Here is a 21,853-nt window from a genome sequence, read left to right as displayed (position 1 = left end):
GAAGGGCTTATGTAGGCTTGGAAAAGAGACCTGAAATGGACAGTGAGTGCCTGGAAAGTACATTGAGCTTGTGAGTAGCGCTGAGGTTTTATTTTTCATTTTTAAAATTGAGATATAACTTTCATGCAGTAAAATGCACAAATCCTAAGTATGCAGTTCAGTGAATTTTTTACATATGCATACCCCCTTGTAACCTCCACCTGGTATTTGTAGCACCCCAGTAGTCTCCCTCATAGTGCTGAGTTTTAATCCTTTTGCCTCTTATATTGGAGAAATCCCTTCTTGTCAATATATATTTAAAAAAATATTGTCAGGTCCTAACAGGAACCACATTGTGTTTTCTTTTATATTAACTTTAATATTAATATAAATGTTTAGCTCAATCTGTGTTCCAAAGGTCTCGTCATGGGAATTTGTGTTGCTCCTTGTCTAGAGTCTCTCCAGCGGCAAGATACTCTTGCAAAGTGACTTACAAACATTCTATCATCAATCCTTGCAAAAACCAAGCTGGTGGGGAATTATAATCCCCATTTTAAAGACGATTGATTGATCTGGTGCTCAGAGAGGTTGGATAATCTGCATCATGTCACACAGCTAGTTCGGTGTGAGATTTCAATTATATTCTAGTTATGTCTGGTTTCCAAGGTCTGGATTCTCCATGCTGCCTGGTGCAGGCAGTCTGGCTGCTTGGACAATATATGACTGGTGCTGCTTCTCCGAGTAGTGTGGAGCCAGCGTTGTGTACAACGCGCTCATCAGTATATTCCAAAGACACTGGTCTTGGGAATTGAGGATGAGGTGGACTCTGGGTGCTGTGTATTGGGGTGACTTTGGTGAGGCAGTAGCCACCCAGGAGGCATGTGGAAAAGGTTTCTGCAAAAGCAGTGAGTGAAATCCAGAGGGAGAGACCCTTCAGATGCCTCCTCTATCTTCTGGTGTCCGGGTTCCAAAGGCAAGGGCGACGAGGCGGGAGGAGGGCTGGAGGGTTTGGGGGCCCATGTCTGTGGGCGTCTCCCACCCCGCTTCTTTGCGAATGGCTTCACCCACTGCCCTGCCTCAGCCTCGGTCCTTTGAAAAGGGGGCGGGGAGGGGAGAGGAACCAGGGAAATAGAGCCTTTTAGAATCTTTCATCTGGAAGATGAAAGATGGAAAATGCAAGGTTTTCTTTTTTTTTCCCTCCCCCCAATATACTTTTAATTGTTTTCCCTCTCCTTTTCTCTTGCTTGTCCCAGTCCTCTTTCTTGGCCTCCCTCCTGCCGCGGCGCATCTGGCCTCCGGGTTCCAGCCGCAGCGCCCCCCTCCCTCTCGGTACCTTGCAACAGGCTCTGGAGATTGAGCTGCGCCTCGCGAAGCAGCTCCTCTACACTTGGGGGCCTGCCCGGGGAGAGGAACACGTTCTCTGGCTGTCGCCATGACGACCTCGGGTGGGCAGTCGCTGTCGCATTTTCCCGACCCGAGTTAGCTGCAGCTAGGGAAGGAGAGAGCGAGTGAGAGGCGCCGCGCGTGGGGGAGCGGCGCGCCGCGGCCAGTCGGCGCCCGCAGTTCTGCAAGGCCCGCCCCTGCCCGCTGGAGGGGGAGCGCCGCGCTGCGCTTAAAAGGCCGGGAATCGCCACCCGCACATTTCTTTTTTTATTTTTCCTCGACAGATTCTGCCGCATCCCGCTCCCTCCCGCTCGGGCCTCTGCCGCCGTCGCCGCCGCCGCGCCTCCGGGCCCCGTCGCCGCCCGCCCTCTCCGGCCTCTGCGAGGAGGTAACGCGCCCCGGACGGAGCCGCCGGCTCCTGGCCCCCAGGGCCCACCCTCGGCGGTCGCCCTGGGGGGTGTGGCCCGGCCTTGCGGCCTTCTAGCGCGCCCCGTCGCTGCACTTCGGTCCCCTTCCGGAGCCCCGTCGCCGCATTTCGGCCCCCTCTAGCAACCCTTAGTTTTCCCTCCCGGAGTCCCGGGGACCTGGAGCCGGCTACTCAAGATGTCCGAGGCTGCAGGAAATCTCAATAGTCTCCGCAGGGCGAATGTAGCCCTGCGAGAAGAATTAAATGCCCTCCGCGGGGAGAATGCCAACTTAGGCCTCCAGCTCGGAAGAGCCCTGGCCGAGGTGAATTCCTTGCGGGGCCATGTCTCAAGTTACATCCGCTGGCCGGTGCCCGCAGTGCCGGTCCTCGCCGAGGAGAACTTTGAGTTCTCGCTCAGCGAGATAGACGCCGTTCCCGAGGGAGAGCCGCTCGTCTTGTGCTGGCCTCCCCCGTGCGCGGAGCCCGAGTATATCTCAGATGAACTGTTGACTAGCAGGATCCATGATTGCGGCACCCCGCACCGGCCCTTCGACCCTCTTCTGCTGCCCATCCCGCCCCCGCCCAAGGAGCCACCCCCACAGCCCCCTCTGCCACCGCTGGAGCGGCCCCAGATAGAGCCCTTTGCGGGCGACCCAGTCTGCCTGGCTGAGTTCCTGATGCGGCTAGAGACCTTCATAGCAGACCACGAGGATCATTTCCCCGGGGGCGCAGAGCAGGTGGCCTTTCTGATCTCCTTTTTCGCTGGCGAAGCCAGGGACTGGGCCGTCTCAGTCACCCGGGAAGGAAGCCCCCTGCATGCCAACTTCCTGCGCTTCCTGGATGAAATCCATAAGGAATTCTGTGGCCCTATCCCCCCACGTGCGGCCAAGAAGGCCATCTGCCAGCTCAAGCAGGGAGACTGTACCATTGGCAGCTATGCAGATGCTTTTCAGTTCCTGGCCCAGTTCTTGCCTTGGGATGACTGCCACCTCCAACACCAATTTCTCAAAGGCCTGTCAGACTTTTTCCGGGAGGAGCTCTTATGGTCACCTGAAATGGCCACCCTGGATGAGCTGATTCTCGAATGTGTGGAGATCGAGAGAAAAGTACAGGTCCCCAAGCCAATCCCACTCCCTGGGGTCTGCGATATCTTCTTCCCTTTTGCCGCGAACCCTAACGATGAAAGGGAAGATGAAGAGTACCACAGTGAGGAGGAAGATGAAGAGGCATGCAGGCATGGGCTTTACCTGAAGGAGCAGTACAGATGCATGAGGGCTTTTTGCCAAGAGATGAGGGAGAAGGAGGAGGAGGGGGAGGAGATGAGGCAGAAAGAGGAGGAGGAGGAGGAGATGAGGCAAAAGAACATGAAGAAGAATGAGGATGAAGATGAAAATAAGGATGAGAAAAAAGATGAAGATGAAGATGGGGGCCAGGAACCAGAGCAGGAGCCAAAGATGGAGGAGGCTCATGGAGAAGTCCAGGAGGAGACCCTAGATGAGGGCCAAGATGATGATCTAGATGAGCTGATGGAGATGGAGGAGCCCCTTGCCCATACTTCATCCCAGACTTCTCCACGCATGGCAACCATGCTGAAAATTTCCTAGATGTGTCACCTCCCATAATACAGCCCGGCAGATGGAGAAGCCAGAATCGGGTCCCACTTCTGGAGGGCCTTCTGGGTACCAATTCACCATTCTATAGTTCACCACCACTGATTTGCCGGGCAGGTCACTTGGGGCAACGCCAAATTAGAAGACGCCCCCCAGCGCTTTTCCGACTCACTCCGAGACAGGGGGGGCACCGAGCTGCTCGTGGCCGAATTCGTGTGTGAGTGCTGGGGCGAGACAGCCACCCAGAACACACCCTTTGACTTCATTTCCCACTGCTGCTGTTGCTGCCACACCTGCCCTATCCACTGACCAGTGCTTAAGGACATTCCAGACCTGTAGAACCTGAAGCCCTGCACAACTGAAGACCTGCAGAACTCTAGCTTGTCTTGCAACCATGACCCAGGAGTAACACGTGCCCCACCAAGGCCACCTGGGGAAAGGAAGGCTCAGCGCTAGCTATCCTCTTGGCATGTGCTCTGCTCAGTCCTGCCACAAGCCAGAGAGCAGGCTTCTGGGCCTGTTCCCTTAACTGAACTCGTCACCCTCTTGTATTTCACCTCTAGGTGTTCCTAACCCTCACCTCTCCTGCATTTATTCAACCTGTGTTCTACGGTTGTACCCTCTGACTGGCTCACCAGGACTTCATCCAGTGTCTCACTGATCTGCCCCAGTGATCTAAAGGATAGGTTCCACAGAACACCTAAAGCCACCGAGCTCACTTACTAGATATAATCCACTGAGCAAGATGGTATTAAGAAATATACAGAGAAGCCTGCACTTGTCTCGGGCCATGCCTCCAGCAGATGGGCCTCGAAGAAGACCCAATGAGAGTGTGCAAAGCCACATGTCAAATGGACAATTCAGCTGAGATTTGTACTTAACTGACTATAGAAGCTGGTTCCACTTCCCTTCCCACAGACCCCCGTATCAGATTGTCAAATCTGGGGCCCTCTCTTCTCACCATACTGCGCTTGTGGACATCCCTGGTTGACACAGACCCACGCTGCAGACTCTACCTCTTTCCTTCTAATTGCCTAAGGGTAGGCAGTCGGGTGGGGGAGGAGGAGAAAGAGAAAGAAGAAGCAACAGCTCACTTATACATGGTAAGGAGTGACTCCTTCCCTAGGGACTCTGGTCACCTCCCCCAGGCAGGCCTCGGATGGCAACCACCAGGCAAAGGTCTTCGCAGGAGACTTTCCATCATCGGGGTTCCAGAGGGGAGGCCTATCTGGCCTTTCCTTCCCAGACAGCCAAAGAGACCAAGGGCCCAAGACCCGTTCTTTAACTTGCCCTTCAACTGAAAGGATCCCTGAGTTCTGAGAGGAGACAGGAAATTTCACTCTATAGAGACTGCACCCACTGCAGCCTCGCTGCTGGGACAGCCTCATGTTTATCACACGGGGTCAACCCTTGACCTTTAGCTGTGTTTTGATTAGACAGTGAAGCTTAAGACGGTGACTGCCTACTGGGAGTTAATGGGTACAGACATAGGTGCCCTTATAAAGAGACCTGCTGCTTACCTGGGGTCCAGAAAATACTGTTTCTGCAGTGAAAAATACACACTTATTGTGTCAGCTCTAGCTGCAAAACGCCAGCCAGATCCACTGTTGGCCTGAACTGCCCTTCAATACTGAGCTTTCAGCACAGTGCCTGGCACCTGGGCAAGTGCAGCCAAAGTGTCTGTAGCCAGAGGGAAGAAAATGAGTAAATTAAGCCTCTGCTCCTCACTGGAGTCTGACAGGTAACCTCAGACCAGCCTTAGGATTCTGAGCTTAGAGGCAAGAGGAAGGCGCTAGAGGACGAGGAGTCACAGAAGAAGGCAGTCCAATGGCTGGTTTCTGGTGAGGCCGCTATTCATGAGTGGGAGGTAAGAAACCCTTTCATTTATCACACGTATATCAGCCTGGGATGTATGTGTGTCAGTGAAGCTGGGTTCCCAATGCTACCTTTTTCCCCTCTGAAGATAAAAGTAATACATGATCATTATAGAAAATTTGGAAAATAGAGAAAACCATCAGGACAGAAAACCCCCAAAGACCCCGAACATTCATAATCCCACCACACAGGTGCAAGCATTATTAACTCTTTGCTGCCTTTCTTTGCAATGCTGAGATCATCCTGCAAGTTCATCAGCAGGTTTTAAAATGGCTGCCACTTATGTGGTCAGGCATGCAGAATAATTTATTTAAGCATTTCTCCTAACTTCTGAGACCTTTCACTTCTGTCTGGTACCCTATCCCCCAACAGTGCAGGAGTAACCAACTTCGTAAAGAAAATGTTGTCTTTTTTTTGCCTTATTTCCTCAGGAGAGACCCTGAAGGGGAGTGGCTATTTTTTTCAGGCTGTGGACCCTGCTTGCTACCTACGTCCCTGCTGGAGAAGTACAAAGTACAAGTATCTGGCACCCCCACTTCCAGGGACCCTTCAGCAAAGGCCCTGCCTTTTTCCATGGTGCTTCTCACCTAGATCCCTTGTCGCCTGGGTCAGGCAAGGAGCATAGGAGCAGTGAGCTGTTTTCTGGCCCTCTGGGGGTGGGGGTGGGGGTGGGGCATGGGCTTCTTTTTACCCCCTTCCCCACTTTCCCAGATCTTCAGTATTTGTTGTGATGTAACAGCAACAAGAGCTGAAAGAGGAACTATAGGCTTGGGATACTTTCTTGGGTTGAAACAGGTTGGGGTGGGGTGGGGTGGGAGGATGCATGCAGGGGTATGAAGACAGCCCAAGGATTCCCAGAGGCTCGGGAGGAAACCTGTTTGAAATAAATGTGCTCTTGTTATTGTGTTATTGTTATTGTTACCGTGTTGTGAAGATGAGAAATTGTTCTGTACACTAAAGCTGTCTCTCCTCAATAAAAATATAAAGGGTGTGTAAAGTCTGTGTTTCTCTGAGTTATTCAGGAAACAGATGGGCATCCAGTAGGCATCGAGCATCTCCTGGGCCCCCTACCAGAATCAACCCTAGCCAGAATTCTTGAAATCCTTAGATGAGGAAACTAAAGCCCAGCACGGCTCAATGGACCTCCCTACAAATCCCATACGTTTGTGGATGGCAGAAGTTGTTGGGAGGGAAATAGAAGGACTGGGCACCTTGAAAAATAGCATTAGTGGTCCAGTTACTGGTATATAAATGTATGGGTGGCCCAGCCTTAACCACCCTATGACAGCACCCCCTCAAAAAACAAACAAACAAAAAACCATATACACACACCTGGAGCCTGCACAGGGGACTTCCAGGGAAAGGAGGGGAAGTCAGGGAGGTGGGGAGGGAGGGCTCTTGCACTTTTGGACACTAGGTGGTGCTGTGGGACACCAGTGAGCTAGCTGGTAATGATTTTTTTTAAGACTCCAGTCCCTAGAGCAGTCCCTGTAGAGGCCCTCCCAGCACGACCTCACTGCCCTTCAGACTGGGGCTAGAAGACACTGAATCCCAGTTCTGGGATTTGCTCGAGTTTTCTCAGCAATGGATTATAACTTTTTTTTTCCCCTTGGGGAAATGGGTGGGAACACACTTATTGAACCCCTACTAGGTACCAAGGGCTGGGCCAGGCACTTGACCCGCTTCATTATCTCATTTCATCCTGAAAACAATCCCGGGAGGCAGGCACTATTCTTAGCCTCCTCTTTCGGATGAGGAAACTGAGGCTCAAAGAGAAGTGACTGGCCCAAGTTTCATGGCTTGTAAATGGGTCTTTCACAGCCCAGCAGCTGCCCATTAGGCAGTTCCAAGGGCACTTAGGCACTTAGCCCCTCTCTGCCTCCACTCTGTTAGCCCTACTCTTACAGGCCAGGCTGGCTTCATGGTTCTGCCTTGCCCTTCTCCCCTCCACCCAGCTTACAGGATTTCAGAGGAGAAACAAACTGCCGTTTCAGAAGTACATTTGCTTTGCCCCTTCAAGGGAAAGGGAGGAAGGGAGGGAGGAAAGGAGGAAGGAAGGAAACCAGCGTGTTTTTGAGTGTGTTCACCAACATCATCTCATTTCATTGTCACAACAATTTAGTGAGGAAGGTAATGATGTCTCCTTTTAGAGCTGAGGGACCTGGATCTCAGAGATATTGGGCTCTACAGGGGATTCCTGGCCCTTTTGGCTCCCAAACCCACACTCTTTCAGCTCTAATACACCATGCTATCTCCCAGGAAGGCCCCCTGACAAGCTTAGGTTTCCACCTGACCAGATTCTAGATCTTTTCCAAAGCAACCCAGGTAGGCATCAGGAGTACTATCTCTGGAGGCTCTGGGAGAACCAGCCAGGTGACAGTTCTGCCCTGCAGAGTAAGGTGGGCCAGTGGCAGTGCTGAGTATGTGGCTGGATGCCCCTTCTGGGGAGGGTCAGGATTATAGGGCCATGGGCTGGATCAGTGAGAACAGGGGCTCCAGGTTATGCTTTAAGGGGTCAGATGAGGTCTCCAACATGCCTGGAATTTCTTGTGACATCACAGGTAGGGAGAAGTGAGCCCAGGTTGTGTAATGGCCAATCAGAGCAGGTGGGGGAAAGTAGGAGAAAAATAGGGGTCAGCCTTGCCCCAATCCTGCAGCTGGCAGCCCTGTGGGTATAGGGAAAAGAGCCCTGGATTCCATTCCAGCCGTGCCACTGACTGGATTTGGGAACTTGGGGGAGTCCCATCCCCTCTTGGGCCATGGCTTCCTTATCCAGTCTAGTCACTACTGGATTCCCGGGGCCTGGCACATGGCTTGGTACACAGGATCTCAACTCTAGTTTGGTGCATCAATGAAGAAGTGGGTGAATAAATGGGCTGTGTGCATGGAGACCTAGAGGCAGCCAGCTAAGGACATCTGCAGATGACATAAAGCTCAGAGGACTAGAGGATCCCCTAGATAGATCTTGGAGATGGTAGATAGATAGATAGATAGATGATAGATAGATAGGGAGGCAGATAGATAAAATCAGGAGCCAAAAAAATAATAATCTTTCCAGCCTGGAAGGATGTGCTGAAATGACCTTTACCAGGGGCATAGGTGAGATCTTGCAGTCAGATTCAGAAAACCAACTACAGAAGCCTGAGTAGGGGAGATATGGCTTTAGAAGAAGCTTATGGCAAAAAAAAAATTTGAGAATTTGAGTTGATGCAGACTTGACAAGCATCAGCAGCCTGATATGGCTGCCAGAAATGCTAATATCTTCTTGAGTTGCTGCAATAGCAATGTGGGATTCAGGAGGGGGGCAGACCCCACTTGGGGTCCTGGCTTCTGGCTGCCTGACGGAAGGGGACCAGGTCGTACCTCACAGAAGATCTTTTCCATGCCAGGAGTAAGAAAATATCAGAATTAAAGAAAAGAAGGATGGGAAGAGGAGAGTTAGGAGAAGGGGGACAAGGATGGCAAGGGGCATAAGAGCCCTGCTCCTAAGGGATGGAGGGAAAGCAGAAAAAATCTGGCTGCCTGTGAAGCGTGACCCACTGTTCTCATTCATTCTCTAAGTGAGAAAACCGGCGTCTGAAAAATTAAATGACTGGCTCAAGGTCACTTGGCCCATTTGCTGAGTTTAACCGTGAACTCCAGCAGTTTTGACATCCAGAACCCTAGCTCTTAACCTTTACCCTCCACCTGTACCCATACTCATAGACTCAGAATCTCCAGGAATTTCTATTTCTAGAAAACTCCCTAGACAATTTGAATGCCCAGCACAACCCAAGAAAGAGCTTTGGCAACTAACTAGTCCAGGTGACATTTAAGGGCCTGTTTGGTTCTGAGTCTTTCCAAAGAGCTCCTTGGGAGCAAGAACTACATCTTTTTTTCTCTTTGCACCCCTGGCCCAGCACGGTGCAAATGAATGCTTGTGGAAGGAATGGATGAGATGAAAGGGTAAACTAAAGAACCACATGACCTTGACCCTACGTGTGGCAATTTCCTCCTCAGTGATAGGAGGAGGTTGGAATAAGGAATATCTGAGCTTCAATACTGGCACATAGGAGGTGATCGAGAAACAAATGTGCAATGATCTCCCAGCATGCACTGTCCTCTGTTGCGAGCTCCCCCCTCCTGGATACCTGCCCAGATAGACTTACATCCTCCTGAGAGAGATGTGCCATAGGGTGGATGGGGCCTGAACTGGCTCACACGGGGCCTTGGCTCATCTCCAGTGCACAAAGACAGGCACTAATGAGGCGGGAGACTACCCTAAATGGGATGGGAAGGAGATGGGCTCCATCTCCAGCTAGCACTTCCTGCATCCTGCCCAGACTAGAGAAAGCTCAGCAGGCCACTCCTCCCCAGGGACTCCACAAACACAGAAACATAAAGCCCAGGGTTCTCAGTTGCCCTGGCAACAGCAGGGCCTACTTGGAGGAAACGAGTCTCTTAAAAGCTTAGGAGGGTGGATATTTGCTTTGACAGAGAGCAGGCTCTGATCTGCACCCTGCATCTCCTCTCCCTTTCCTGCCTACCATACATAGGGGTATAGCTGGGACCCCTCACCTCGGCAACTCTCCTGGGAAGGACATGGGTGGGGAGGTGGGGGAGGTTGCCAGAAAGTGATGCCCCTGGCTTTTTATTTGGCTCTTGTTGTGGCTGTTAATATGAGAAAGAGGCTGGAATGGAAGGAGTCAGCCTGTGAATTCATAAGCAATGGCACTCTGGCCTTGAGGAAGGCTTGTCTCACAGGGCCCAAACCGAACCAAAATTGAGGGCAAGTGCCCCCAGCAATTATGACACTACCTTCCTCCTCACCACTTACCACATAGAGATGAAACCTGTGGGGGTATGGGGCAGGCCAGAGAATATCCAGAAGTTCCTGACTTCTTCTTCCCTTTAGTTCAGCCCCTCCTCTTCTCTCACCCAGACTACTGCTATGGCCTCCCTGCTAGTCTAACCAGCCTCTAGTCTCTTCTCCTTTTAATCAACCCACCTTCTGTGAGTCTCTCTCTCTCTCTCTCTCTCTCTCTCTCTCTCTCTCTCTCTCTCTCTGTGTGTGTGTGTGTGTGTGTGGGAACATCCTTTGAATGCACAGATCTCGTCACATTGCTCCTATACAAAAACGCTTCAATGGCTCTCCTTCTTCTATCGGAAGACTTGTGGACTTTATTTTGGTAGTCTTCACTATCTGGTCATAAACTACCTATGTCATCTCATCTGCCCCTGCCTTCCTTCTTTCCTCTTCCATTCAGTCCAAACTCCAGACATACTGAATTTCTTCCTTCTTTGCCTTTTATATACCAGGTCCTTTCACTTCTCTAGGCCTTTGCACACCCCATTCCCTCTGCCTTAAAAATTCACAAACACTTCAACAAATGGTACTGGGAAAACTGGACATCCACATGCAAAAGAATGAAAGTGGACCCCTACCTGACAACATATGCAAAAATTAACTCAAAGTGGATCAAAGACCTAAATGTAAGAGCTAAAACTATGAAACTCTTAGAGAAAACATAGGAAAATATCTGCAGGACCTTGTTTTTAGGCAATGGATTATTAGACATTACACCAAAACCACAAGGAACAAAAGAAAAACAAACAGAAAAACTGAATTTCATCAAAATTAAAAACTTTTGTGCACCTAAGGACATTATCAAGAAAGTAAAAAGATAACCTAAAGAATGGGAGAAAATGTTTGGATATCATACATTTGATAAGGATTTAATATCCAGGGTGTATAAAGAAATCTAACAACCCAACAACAGAAAGACAAAGAACCCAATTAAAAAGTGTGCACATTTTCCTTACACCAGAAAGAATCAGAATCAGAATAAAAAAAAAAAAAAGTGTGCACAGGGCTTGAATAGACATTTCTCCAAAGAAGACATACAAATAGCCAACAAGCACATGAAAAGATGCTCAACATCACTAGTCATTAGGCAAATGTAAATCAAAACAATGAGATACCACTTCATACCCACTAGCATGGCTATTATTTTAAAAATGGGAAATAGTATGTGCAGGTGAGGATGTGGAGATATAGGAACCCTCTTATATTGTTGGTGGAAATGTAAAATAGTGCAGCTGCTGTGGAAACAGCTTGTTGGTTCCTCAAAAAGTTAAACGTAGAACTATCATATGACCTGGTGATCCCACTTTCAGGTATACACCCAAAAGAACCGAAAGAAGGGACTCAGATCTCTGCACATGGCAGCGTTATGCACAATAGCCAAAAGGTGGAAGCAACCCAAATGTCCATCAGCAGATGAATGGATAAACAAAATGGGGTATATACATATAAGGGAATATTATTCAGCCCTAAAAAGGAATGAAGTTTAGATTATGCCACTACATGAAGGAACCCTGAGGACTCACGTTGAGAGAAATAAGTCAGACACAAAGGGACAGATATTGTATGATTCCCCTTTTATGAAAAGCTAGAATATGCAAAAGCATAGAAACAGAAAGTAGAATGCAGGTTACCAGGGGCAGAGGAGGGAGGGGGGAATGGGGACTTAATGCATAACAAGTGTAGGGTTTCTGTTTGGGGTTATGGGAAAGTTCTGGAAATGGATGGTGATGAGGGCAGCCCAATATTGTGAATGTGATTAATCCCACTGAAAGGTATGTTCAGGAGGGGTTGAGATGGGATAGTTTATGTTGTACATATGGTCCCACAATTAAAATAAAAAACAACCAAAGAGTCAATGATAATTCAATGCAATACATGGTCCTGGACTAGACCTAATAATGGAGGAGAAAAGGCCCAAATAATGTCCAAAAGGACATTATTGGGACATATGAAAAAAATTTTGGATAGAGACTATATTGTCAGTGATAAAGTTCTTGAACTTGATAGCTATTCTTAAGGTGGTTACGTAATATCCTTAGTTCTTAAGAAATGTACATGGAAGTATTATGTGTTCAAGGAACATGATGTATACAACATACTCTCAAATGCTTAGAAAATATATCTATAGATTTTAAATAGATATATAGATAAATGAATATATAGAATAATAGAGCAAATGCGGCAAAATGTTAAAATTGGTGGATCTGGGTAACTGGGTGGGGGGGCATGTTGGAGTTCTCTGTATGGGTTTTGTATTATTTTTGCAACTATCTCATAAGTTTGAAATTATTTCAAAATAAAAAGTTTAAGAAAAAAATTCACGAACCCTCCTGGTGCCACTCCAAATGGCAATCTTCTACTCAGATCAAAGACTACTTCCTCTGCGAAACTGCCTTCATTCCCCAGACAGGTGTCTGCCCTTCTGAATCTCCACTCAAGCCCCTCACCCCACTCCCAACCGTGAGGCTTGAGCTCTACTTGACAGCAGAGGCTAATCCTTGACTGCAAAATGAATTCATTGCTGCAAGGCTGCTGTTGTGTGAGAACATGGACGTTTCCCTTTGGCAGATGGCCTTTGGGAGGAGAGCTGGCCTCCTAAGATCTGGCTGAGGGCTGGCTGGTATGCAAAGAGAGCTTGAAGCCCCACAGATGGCTGGAGGTGTAGGCAGTAGGAACAAGTAGGGAAGAGAAAGCAGGAGCTTGCAGACCTGGTTGTCCATTCCTAGTTGAGTACCCTGTCAATGGCCTCCATCTCTCTGGGGTCCATCCCGTCCTCTGAGCGGGGTAGTGGAGTGTTGCCTCCCCTGGGCTTGAGAGTTGCATAGACCTGGCTTTGAACCCTCGTTCTGTCACTTCCTTGCTGTATGCTCTTGGGTTGGTTACTTCACCTCTCTGAGCCCCAGTTACCTTTTTCTGAAAATGGTGATAATAATAGTATTTACTAAATGAGACAATTGATATGAACCACCAACAACAATAAAAATAGCTAAAATTAGCACTATGTGCTGAGCCATTAAATGCTTTACTTTATCACTTTATTGAATCATCACAGCAACCCTGTAAGGTGGGGAGCATTCTTATTCCCCATTTTGCAGATGAGGAAACTGGACACAGAAAGATTAACTTGCCCAATGTCACTAGCATGCAAGTGCTTTTGAATGCTCTGGCAAACAGGCAAAGTGCTGTGGATCAGAAATGAGGCCAGTGGAGCAGGAGAGTGCCAAGATCCAGGGCAGGGATCTTAACCTTTTTTAGGTCATGGACCCCTCTGGCTGTCTGGTGAAACTTCTGGATCCCTTCTCAGAATAATGTTTTCAGATGCATAAAATAAAATACATAGAATTATAGAGGAAACCAATCATATTGAAATAGTTATCAAAATATTTGTAAAACTATTTGTGATCTAATTATATTATTGTTTTATTACTGCATTGAATCACAAGATTTAGTGGCAGGTCTGCAGTTTAGAAGGTTAGAAGTGGTGATGAGCATCAAGGATATTTTGAGATACTTGCCACAACTGTAATGTGATTTGAAAACATTTGTGATATCTATTGGTGATAGTCACAGATCATGCTAAATGCTATTATGGCCTGTTGCCTATGTTCCTAATTTGAGGAAATGCTAAATTTCTGTTAGAGGTTAGTGAAAGAAAAGATTAAATAATTTTCCCATCCAAGATCACAGACCCCCTGAATCCTATGCACACACTCCTCGGAGGTCCACGGAACTCAAGTTAAGAAGCCCTACCCCAGGGTGTCAGAGAAAAGACAAGGGCTGCCTGGTAAGCTGCAGGGAGAAGCTGGGGGCTGGCAGAAAGACAAGTGTGTGGTTTCTCTTTCAAGAACTGTTTATAGAAATCATGAAGTCTGGCAGCTCCTTCTTCCTCTTGGTCCTGAGTCAGCAGCTCAGGGTGGGGCTGAGGCTGTCACACATGGTTTGAGTTTCAAGTTCACCACACGCCCATCCCTAAGAGCTGATTTATTTCCACTTCTGTGCCAGTGAAATCTTGGTGAGCTTTACTCCATTTTAAAATGTGGACTTGTTTGCACACACAGACTTCCCATTAGTCTAGAAATAATCTTTAAGCAGACATTTGATTGGCTCTAAGACAATTTCTGAACTAATGAATGCTTCTATCCTACCACCCCAGCCAGGCTTGGGGCTTGCAGCGAGAGGGAGAAAGATTATCATCTGTGTCAGTCACCCAAGAACACCAGTCAGAATCGGCACTTTCCCAAAATACCAAATGCTTTTTCCTGACTCCCTGGCTGTACCACCTGTCAACTGAGTGGTCCTGCTAACCAGGACAGGATGGTCCTGGGCGCTGTGACCAAGGAGACATATGGTGGGAATAGCAGTAGGCCTCTGCTTTTCTAACTTGCTGCCATTCCCATTTAAGACTCAAAGTGAGTACTGGTCATAAAGACCAGGGATCAGTTGTGCCTATGATGCCTTGCTAGGGGGTCCTGGCTGGCCAGGGCCCAGTGCCTTCTGCTCTTCCCCCCAGGCGCTCATCTTTACCCAGAAACAAGCAATAGTCTGCCAATGGCCATGTGCTAAAAAGGCTGCAGCTTCCTTTCCAAGGTAAGAGGGAGTGATTCTGATGGTCTTAGGTTCCATAACCACTGGCTGCTAGAGAGACTGGTTCAAATTGAATCTGCTTTGGGGGTTCAGGAGGAGAGCTTCACATGCTGGAATGTGGAGAAGGCCAATCTTCCTGATTATAAAAGAAATATATGTATGCTCTTAGATCAGCCAAGGCTCCCAAACATAAACAAAAGGAGGCTGAGAGCCAAATGAAAATTCAAAAGAACCTTGCTTAGCCAGACTGACCAACAAAAAAAGAGAGAGGACTCCAATGACTAAAATCAGACATGAAAGAAGGGCAGTACTCTATAAACCTTACAGAAATAAAAAGGATTATAAAGGAATACTATCAACAATTATTTGACAATAAATTAGACAACTTAGATGAAATGGACGAGAAAGACACAACTACCAAAAGACACAAATTATTGAAATTGACTGCAGAAGAAAGAGAAAATCTGAATAGACCTTTAACAAGTAAAATGACTAAATTAGTAATAATAAAAAAAATATGTTCAGAGAAAAGTGTAGGCACAGATGGCTTCACTGCTAATTCTACCATCCATTTAAAGAAGAACTAATACCAGTTCTTCACAAACTCTTCCAAAAAAATAGATGAGGAGGGAACACTTACCAACTCATCCTATGAGGCCAGTATTACACTAATACCAAAACCAGACAAGGACATCACAAGAAAAGAGAAAACTATAGACCAATATCTCTTATGAATATAGATGTGAAAATCCTCACCACATATGTGCAACATATAAAAAGGATCAAGTGAGATTTATCCCAGGAATGCAAAGTTAACATCCAATAATCAATTAATGTAATACACCATATCAATAGAATAAAAAACAAACACCACATGATCATCTCAGTAGATACAGAAAAAACATTTGACAAAATCTAACACCTTTCATAGAAACAAAGTCAACAAAATAGGAAGAGAAGGAAATTCCTCAATGTGATAAAGGACATCTATTAAAAACTCATAGCTAACACCATACTTAAAGGTAAACACTGGATGTTTTTCCCCTAAGATCAGGAACATGACAAGGATGTCCACTCTTGCCCCTTCTATTCCACACTATACTGGAGGTTCTAGCCAGGACAATTAGGCAAGAAAAATAAAAGACATCTTGAATAGAAAGGAATAAGTAAAACTATATTTACAGATGACATGATCTTGTATATAGAAAATCCAAAGAAATTCACTAAAAAACCATCAGGACTAACGAACAAGTTCAGCAAGGTTACAGATACAAGATCAATATATTAAAAAACTGTATTTCTGTTCACTTGCAATGGACAATCCAAAAATGAAATTAAGAAAACAACTCCATTTACAATATCATCAAAAGAATAAAACATTTAGGAATAAATTTAACAAAAGATGTGGAAGACTTGTAAACTAAAAACTATAAAACATTGCTGAAAGAAATTAGATCAAAAAATTTAATATCATTAAGACAGCAATACTCCCCAAACTGATCTACAGATTCAATGCAATCTCTGTCAGAATCCCAGCTGGCTTCTTAGTAAAAACTGACAAGCTGATCCTAACATTCATATGTAAATTCAAATCAGAATAGGCAAAACAATCTTGGAAAAGGTACGAAGTTGGATGACTCTCACATCCCAATTTCAAAACTTACTCCAAATCTACAATAATCAAGACTATGTGCAACTGGCATAAAAATAGACATAGAGATCAATGGAATGGAATTTAGAGGCCAGAAAGAAATACTCACATTTATGGTCAACTGATTTTCAACAAGGGTGCCAAGGCCATTCAATGGGAGAAAGAATAGTCTTTTCAACAAATGGTGCTGGGACCACTAGATGTCCATATGCAAAAAAAGAATGAAGTTGGACCTTCCTCTCACACCATATACAAAAAATAATCCAAAATGGAACAAGGACATAAATGTAAGAACTAAAACTATAAAATTCTTAGAAGGAAACATAGGTGTAAATCTTCATGACCGTGGATTAGGCAATGTTTTCTCAGCTATGACACCAAAGGCATGAGCAACAAAAGAAAAAATAAATAGATAAATTGCACTTCATCAAAATTAAAACTTTTGTGCCACATAAGACACTATCGAGAAAGTGAAAGGACATCCCCAGAATGGGAGAAAATATTTGCAAATCATATATCTTGTAAGGGACTTGTATCTAGAATATGTGAAGAACTCTTACAACTCAAAAATAAAAAGACAAATAACCCAATTAAAAATGGGCAAAGGATCTGAATAGACATTTCTCCAAAGAGTACATTCAAATGGCCAATAAACAAAATGAAAAGATGCTCAATATCATTAGTCATTAGGCAAATAAATAAAAACTGCAATGAGATACCACTTCACGCCCATAAAAAGAGTTAAAATAAAAAATATGGACAATAACAAGCGTTGGAGAGTATGTGCAGAAACTGGAATCCTCATACATTGCTGGTGGGAATGTAAAATGGTACACCCCCCTTAGAAAGCAGGTGGGTAGTTCCTCAAAAAGTTAGACCAATTAACACTATAAATAGAGATAAGTTCTTGCATGAACTACTACAATTTAAAAAAATAATAAAGGGGTATATGGGAAAAAAATAGCTATTGCAAACTATGGACTATAGTTAATAGTAATTTTTTTTAATCTTCATTTTATTGAGATATATTCACATACCATGCAGTCATACAAAACAAATCGTACATTCGATTGTTCACAGTACCATTACATAGTTGTACATTCATCACCTAAATCAATCCCTGACACCTTCATTAGCACACACACAAAAATAACAAGAATAATAATTAAAGTGAAAAAGAGCAATTGAAGTAAAAAAGAACACTGGGTACCTTTGTCTGTTTGTTTGTTTGTTTCCTTCCCCTATTTTTCTACTCATCCATCCATAAACTAGACAAAGTGGAGTGTGGTCCTTATGGCTTTCCCAATCCCATTGTCACCCCTCATAAGCTACATTTTTATACAACTGTCTTCGAGATTCATGGGTTCTGGGTTGTAGTTTGATAGTTTCAGGTATCCACCACCAGCTACCCCAATTCTTTAGAACCTAAAAAGGGTTGTTTAAATTGTGCGTAAGAGTGCCCACCAGAGTGACCTCTCGGCTCCTTTTGGAATCTCTCTGCCACTGAAGCTTATTTCATTTCCTTTCACATCCCCCTTTTGGTCAAGAAGATGTTCTCCGTCCCACGATGCCGGGTCTACATTCCTCCCCGGGAGTCATATTCCACGTTGCCAGGGAGATTCACTCCCCTGGGTGTCTGATCCCACGTCGGGGGGAGGGCAGTGATTTCACCTTTCAAGTTGGCTTAGCCAGAGAGAGAGGGCCACATCTGAGCAACAAAGAGGCATTCGGGAGGAGGCTCTTAGGCACAATTATAGGAAGGCCTAGCCTCTCCTTTGCAGCAACCGTCTTCCCAAGGGTAAAACCTTTGGTAGAGGGCTCAACCCATCAAACCACCAGTCCCCTATGTCTGTGGTCATGTTAGCAACCATCGAGGTGGGGTAGGCCAATACCCCTGCATTCTCCACAGGCTCCTCAAGGGGGCACTGCATCTTTTTTTTTTCCTTTTTTTTTTTTTTTTTAAATTTCCCTTCTTTTTTAAATCAACTGTATGAAAAAAAATTAAAAAAAAAAAAAAAACATACAATAAAAGAACATTTCAAAGAGACCATAACAAGGGAGTAAGGAAAAGACAACTAACCTAAGATAACTGCTTTACTTCCAACCTGTTCCTACTTTACCCCAAGAAAGTTACCTAATATAGCAACATTTCTGTGAACTTGTTCCTACTATATCCATCAGAAATTAACAGACCATAGTCATTCCTGGGCATCCCCAGAACATTAAATAGCTTATCTGTTCTTCTTGGATTATTGTTCCCCCTTCCTTAATTGCTCTCTATTGCTAGTTCCCCTACATTCTACATTATAAACCATTTGTTTTACATTTTTCAAAGTTAACATTAGTGACAGCATATAATATTTCTCTTTTTGTGCCTGGCTTATTTCACTCAGCATTATGTCTTCAAGGTTCATCCATGTTGTCATATGTTTCACAAGATCGTTCCTTCTTACTGCCGTGTAGTATTCCATCGTGTGTATATACCACATTTTATTTATCCACTCATCTGTTGAAGGACATTTGGGTTGTTTCCATCTCTTGGCAATTGTGAATAATGCTGCTATGAACATTGGCGTGCAGATATCTGTTCGTGTCACTGCTTTCCAATCTTCCGGGTATATACCGAGAAGTGCAATCGCTGGATCGAATGGTAGCTCTATATCTAGTTTTCTAAGGAACTGCCAGACTGACTTCCAGAGTGGCTGAACCATTATACAGTCCCACCAACAATGAATAAGAGTTCCAATTTTTCCACATCCCCTCCAGCATTTGTAGTTTCCTGTTTGTTTAATGGCAGCCATTCTAATCGGTGTTAGATGGTATCTCATTGTGGTCTTAATTTGCATCTCTCTAATAGCTAGTGAAGCTGAACATTTTTTCATGTGTTTCTTGACCATTTGTATTTCCTCTTCAGAGAACTGTCTTTTCATATCTTTTGCCCATTTTATAATTGGGCTGTCTGTACTATTGTCATTGAGTTGTAGGATTTCTTTATATATGCAAGATATCAGTCTTTTGTCAGATACATGGTTTCCAAAAATTTTTTCCCATTGAGTTGGCTGCCTCTTTACCTTTTTGAGAAATTCCTTTGAGGTGCAGAAACTTCTAAGCTTGAGGAGTTCCCATTTATCTATTTTTTCTTTTGTTGCTTGTGCTTTGGGTGTAAAGTCTAGGAAGTGGCCGCCTAATACAAGGTCTTGAAGATGTTTTCCTACATTATCTTCTAGGAGTTTTATGGTACTTTCTTTTATATTGAGATCTTTGGTCCATTTTGAGTTAATTTTTGTGTAGGGTGTGAGGTAGGGGTCCTCTTTCATTCTTTTGGATATGGATATCCAACTCTCCCAGCCCCATTTGTTGAAAAGACCATTATGACTCAGTTCAGTGACTTTGGGGGCCTTATCAAAGATCAGTCGGCCATAGATCTGAGGGTCTATCTCTGAATTCTCAATTCGATTCCATTGATCTATATGTCTATCTTTGTGCCAGTACCATGCTGTTTTGGCAACTGTGGCTTTATAATAAGCTTCAAAGTCAGGGAGTGTAAGTCCTCCCACTTCGTTTTTCTTTTTTAGAGTGTCTTTAGCAATTCGAGGCATCTTCCCTTTCCAAATAAATTTGATAACTAGCTTTTCCAAGTCTGCAAAGGAGGTTGTTGGAATTTTGATTGGGATTGCATTGAATCTGTAGATGAGTTTGGGTAGAATTGACATCTTAATGACATTTAGCCTTCCTATCCATGAACATGGAATATTTTTCCATCTTTTAAGGTCCCCTTCTATTTCTTTTAGTAGAGTTATGTAGTTTTCTTTGTATAGGTCTTTTACATCTTTGGTTAAGTTTATTCCTAGGTACTTGATTTTTTTAGTTGCTATTGAAAATGGTATCTTTTTCTTGAGTGTCTCTTCAGTTTGTTCATTTCTAGCATATAGAAACATTACTGACTTATGTGCATTAATCTTGTATCCCGCTACTTTGCTAAATTTGTTTATTAGCTCTAGTAGCTGTATCGTCGATTTCTCAGGGTTTTCTAGATATAAGATCATATCGTCTGCAAACAATGACAGTTTTACTTCTTCTTTTCCAATTTGGATGCCTTTTATTTCTTTGTCTTGCCGGATTGCCCTGGCTAGCACTTCCAGCACAATGTTGAATAACAGTGGTGACAGCGGGCATCCTTGTCTTGTTCCTGATCTTAGAGGGAAGGCTTTCAGTCTCTCACCATTGAGTACTATGCTGGCTGTGGGTTTTTCATATATGCTCTTTATCATGTTGAGGAAGTTTCCTTCAATTCCTACCTTTTGAAGTGTTTTTATCAAAAACGGATGTTGGATTTTGTCAAATGCTTTTTCAGCATCTATTGAGATGATCAATTGATTTTTCCCTTTCGAGTTTTTAATGTGTTGTAATACATTGATTGTTTTTCTTATGTTGAACCATCCTTGCATGCCTGGAATGAACCCCACTTGGTCATGGTGTATGATTTTTTTAATGTGTCTTTGGATTCGAATTGCAAGTATTTTGTTGAGGATTTTTGCATCTATATTCATTAGGGAGATTGGCCAGTAGTTTTCCTTTTTTGTAGCATCTTTGCCTGGTTTTGGTATTAGATTGATGTTAGCTTCATAAAATGAGTTAGGTAGTGTTCCATTTTCTTCAATGTTTTGAAAGAGTTTGAGTAAGATTGGTGTCAGTTCTTTCTGGAAAGTTTGGTAGAATTCCCCTGTGAAGCCATCTGGCCCTGGGCATTTATTTGTGGGAAGATTTTTGATGACTGATTGGATCTCTATGCTTGTGATGGGTTGGTTGAGTTCTTCTATTTCTTCTCTGGTCAGTCTAGGTTGTTCATATGTTTCCAGGAAATTGTCCATTTCTTCTACATTGTCCAGTTTATTGCCATACAGTTGTTCATAATATCCTCTTATAATTTTTTTAATTTCTTCAGGATCTGCAGTTATGTCACCTTTTTCATTCATTATTTTGTTTATATGGGTCTTCTCTCTTTTTGATTTTGTCAGTCTAGCTAGGGGCTTGTCAATCTTGTTGATCTTCTCAAAGAACCAACTTTTGGTGATATTTATCCTCTCTATTGTTTTTTTGTTATCTATGTCATTTATTTCTGCTTTAATCCTTGTTATTTCTTTTCTTGTACTTGGTTTAGGATTGGTTTGCTGTTCATTTTCTAGCTTCTTCAGTTGATCCATTAGTTCTTTGATTTTGGCTCTTTCTTCCTTTTTAATATATGCGTTTAGTGCTATAAATTTCCCCCTTAGCACTGCTTTTGCTGCATCCCATAGGTTTTGGTATGTTGTGTTCTCATTTTCGTTCGTCTCTATATATTTAGCAATTTCTCTTGCTATTTCTTCTTTAACCCATTGATTGTTTAGGAGTGTGTTGTTTAACCTCCAGGTATTTGTGAATTTTCTAAGTCTCTGATGGTTATTGACTTCTAATTGTATTCCATTGTGGTCAGAGAATGTGCTTTGAATAATTTCAATCTTTTTAAATTTATTGAGGCT

General features: G+C 44.5%; 2 protein-coding genes across 2 annotated transcripts in view; one reads left to right on the top strand and one right to left on the bottom strand.

Moving 5' to 3' along the window:
* Positions 1 to 21,853, bottom strand: part of NHSL2 (NHS like 2) — a 72,792-nt gene that overhangs the window by 19,924 nt on the left and 31,015 nt on the right. The gene's annotated exons all lie outside the window — the stretch shown is intronic.
* Positions 1,650 to 5,945, top strand: RTL5 (retrotransposon Gag like 5). Its single transcript, XM_037821476.1, is given in 2 exon segments — positions 1,650 to 3,337; positions 3,340 to 5,945. Coding segments are annotated over 2 exon segments (1,632 nt in total). The 5' UTR covers positions 1,650 to 1,965; the 3' UTR covers positions 3,600 to 5,945.

The sequence above is a fragment of the Choloepus didactylus genome, chromosome X (assembly GCF_015220235.1).
Source record: "Choloepus didactylus isolate mChoDid1 chromosome X, mChoDid1.pri, whole genome shotgun sequence".
NCBI lineage: Eukaryota > Metazoa > Chordata > Mammalia > Pilosa > Megalonychidae > Choloepus > Choloepus didactylus.
This window is presented reverse-complemented; position numbering and strand designations above follow the sequence as displayed.